General features: G+C 36.6%; 1 protein-coding gene across 1 annotated transcript in view; it reads right to left on the bottom strand.

The window, feature by feature from the left end:
- Nucleotides 1–2,747: 2,747 nt before the first annotated feature.
- Nucleotides 2,748–3,705, bottom strand: part of NUDT19 (nudix (nucleoside diphosphate linked moiety X)-type motif 19) — a 2,828-nt gene continuing 1,870 nt past the window's right edge. Inside the window, exon 3 of the mRNA XM_010006220.1 lies at nt 2,748–3,091. Within this exon, the coding sequence (XP_010004522.1) occupies nt 2,865–3,091 (227 nt within the window). The 3' untranslated portion in view covers nt 2,748–2,864. The remainder of the gene's footprint in view (nt 3,092–3,705) is intronic.

Below are 3,705 nucleotides of genomic sequence, written 5' to 3'. Positions count from 1 at the left end.
GAGCCCGCAGGGCCGGGCCTCGCCGGGCCGCGCTGGGAGCCGGGCGGGACGGTCTGTGTGCGGAGCGCAGCCCGCCCCGGGAGCTGCCCGGGGCGCCTGCAGCTCCTGGCTTCCCACAGGCCGCAGAGTCTGCATGGAGCACGTTCTTGAGCCCTGCAGAAGGTCGATGGGGAGCAAGAGCACCTGGCAGTCCTCTATTTAGGTTCAACGATGCTAGTTACATTCACTTACGTGACAACTTTTTAATTCACTCTGTTGGATAACACCCTTTCAATTCAGGCTTAAAAAATAATAATCATATTCAAATAGCTTCTGGCCTGATTTAGTTTTGCACGAAGCTGCTTGGCAGGGTTCCAGCCCAAGAGAAGGGGATGACTGGGAAACAAAGCCCACCTCTTTGGGCAGAAGCCCATGCATAAAAGTGGCTCAATATTTTGAGACTGCAGCTTAAATAATCAACACCTTAAACTTACTATTTAGAAGCATTTATTGCATTTAAATGCTAAACCATTTATGCTTGCATTTAACGGTTGTCATTATTTTCTATGTAAAATAAGTGTATTTGTGTCCCTTTTTTTGTGCTGTGTCTGTCAAGCTCCCCCTACTGGACTGTAAAGGCATAATGTACAGCAACACAGGTGTGTAAAACCTGTAAGAATTTAACCTGTACCGAAGTTGCTGAATAGGTTCTTCCCTAAAAATATTTTCTATTAATAGCTATTTTCTACTTAAAAAGTAAACAGATGGAACAACCATAAGGTACAGAATAATAAACACAAAAAAAATCAATGAAGCTCTCCCAGCAACTACAAAACAGTATATTGCGAAATCAAAGTAGTTGCATATTATGTAATTTCTTTATTTTCTGTATTTATATATACATATTGCTTTGTATATTTGAATTCATGATCTCGAGGCATATGGGCCAAATGAGTAAAAGGAAGACGCTGAATTTTTAGACAGTGAACTTTTGAGTTGTTTAAGGAACTGTGGATGAAAGCCCCTGGGAAACTTGTGCTCAGTGGTAAAGGAGCAGAAGGGAGCTGGCAGCTCTTGTAGAGTGTTTTACTTGAAGTACAAAAGCTCTCGATTCCACAGCATAAGAAATCAGGCAAGGAAGGCAGGAGAACAGCACAGCTGAGTTAAGGACCTTCTGGTCAAACTGAAGTGCAAGAAAGAAATGCACAGACATGGGAAGCAGGAATATCTATCCACAGGGAAGAATATAGGGATACTGCCTGCATGTCTGGGAATGAGATCAGGAGAGATAAGGCACAGCTGGTGCTGAGCTTGGCAAGGGATTAGAAGAATAGTAGTAAGGTATGTTAGTCAGAAAAGGAAGACTTAAGAAGATGTATACCAGCTCTAAATAAGAGATCTTGGTTCTACACAAAAGGTGAAAGTGAGAGCCCAACCCATGAACATCTTTATGGATGCTTTATCTTGTGCCTACCAATTGCTTGGGTGACTGACTTTATACCACATGAATAAATAACAATCATTTAGAGGCCAAGATATTTGTTACTATAGACATCACAAATATGATAATAAGCATGTCTTTACCTCTTCTAGTACTACAGTGGACAGTGTTGATCTCAAAAAGCTAGAAGTCCTGTAAGACAGGATACTTTCCAACCTGATCTAGTGGGAGGTGTCCCTGCCCATGTAGGGGGGTTGACACAAGATAATCTTTTAAGAGAGAAAAGAAATACATTTTTTTTCAGTCCAAATGAATGCTAAAAACCAATTCAATTTAATGAAAACATTGCAGATTTTAATTGAAACACAGAACAAAAGCTGAAACACAGTTTTCTGAACAACTTTACTGGCTAATCTCAAGTCATCATTTATTTCTCTTCCACATAAAAAAATTATGTTGCTGCTCCACTTACTGCACAAAAAGGACCAAACAAAAAAAAATAATCTAAAACAGAAAAGCAAGCAGCAATACTTCCCCTGAACTTCTTAAATCTGATATTTTTAGTACAGTAGTTGAAAAGCTAAATGTGGGATGTTGATATAGGGAAGTGGATGCTTCCAAGGTAGTATGTTCATCCTCTGAAGTTGTTGGTATCATTTTAGAGCTAAACAATTAATGTTTCTATTTTTAAAATGGCTACCAATTTTAAGATAAAAATTATTATAAGTAAAAAGAATGTTGAGAACTCAATCTGATAGATGACTGTCTAAATAATCTCCACCATTGAAAACTGTAAAATTTTGAATAGATTACTATTAACTAGAATAATTTAGGCATATCAATATAAACATTAACTTTATAATATTTTTTAAAGTGATTTTTATCTAATAAATCATAGATGCACATATACATATTTTCCCAAAAATGAAAGAATAGACTGGGAGATGTCAGTGGATACGGAATGGGAGATTTCATTCATTCTTGGTCACACATTACAATTGTCTAATGGATAACTTTGGGAAGCATAGTAAAATAATTCTTCAACTCAAAATGTATTTGTTCTGATAATCATATATACTTAAATTTTCAGTAAGAAAAGGACCAGTGTGACTCATCAGACCCGTATTGCGGCATCATCTGCAATAAGTATAAGGAGAATATTGTGGTAATGGTTCAGTATCATTACCATCAAATTGCATTTAAGTTTATTATTAAGTTGATCGTTATGTTACATTTTCAGTAGCTTATAAACATAACAACTGGCACAACTGTGCTGTTCCAAAAACTGACACAATGATACACAAAAATCTCAAGCCACAGACACACAAAATGCTTTGGCAGAACAGAGGAATATTTTCCTGACTATTTGGCAACTGTTAGAAAGGAGCAAAACCACAGTGAACATGTATAATAAAAAATATTCTAGCTTTAAACCAAACAGGTATTATAATCTGCTATTGCAATCTGAACAATCAGAGTTTATCATCAATGGATTAATATGTTTATATTTTGCTTCAATATTAACATGGATCGCAAGACTGTGGATGTTTTTTATTACTATCCTGTGAAATACACTACCCTCTTTCATGAGATCTTCAACCTTCTTATCTGTTGACATGATTATTTTCTTTTCTCCTGTATAATCTGGATCTTCTGGGTATAACTCATCCCCTGAAGAGAGAAAAACAAGTTTGATATATATTGCCTACCTTATTTTTCAGCCTTTTGATTGAGTGACACTGGCAATTTTCTTAACATTTGTCAGGACATGAAACTCACTGGGAATGTATTTCACAACACAAAAGAGAATTGCCTCTAAAGATCTTCAGATCTAAAGATACAGCCAATGATATGGCTGTGTCTGTAAACGGCACTACAGTGCACATTCGAGGTATTGATTTGAATGTTCAGTGTTCCTGATAATACTAATATGCTATAATCACAGCCTGGTCACACAGGAGTTTATATAATGGATGGAGAACAAGACAGATATTTTTCCAAGTGTATGAAGATAAGCTACAGTAGGTCTAAGAATAGAAACAGCTTTGTTTTCTGTTTTATTGAATGAAGAGTGTTTTGCCATATAAATGCATGTTACTCTTGTGCAGGAGTGCTAATAGGCCACAAATACAGAAATTATAGAGGTCAAGTGTGACAAAAAAAACCAGGAGAAAGTATAAAGAAGAACAAACTAAAAAAGCAGAAAATAGTAAATAGTAGATGCAGCTTTTCTTAAGGAGAAGGCAAAAATGTACATGCTTATGTAATGAGAAACACTTCAGCAG

Source organism: Chaetura pelagica, unplaced genomic scaffold (assembly GCF_000747805.2).
Source record: "Chaetura pelagica isolate M959 unplaced genomic scaffold, ChaPel_1.0 scaffold139, whole genome shotgun sequence".
Lineage (NCBI taxonomy): Eukaryota > Metazoa > Chordata > Aves > Apodiformes > Apodidae > Chaetura > Chaetura pelagica.
This window is presented reverse-complemented; position numbering and strand designations above follow the sequence as displayed.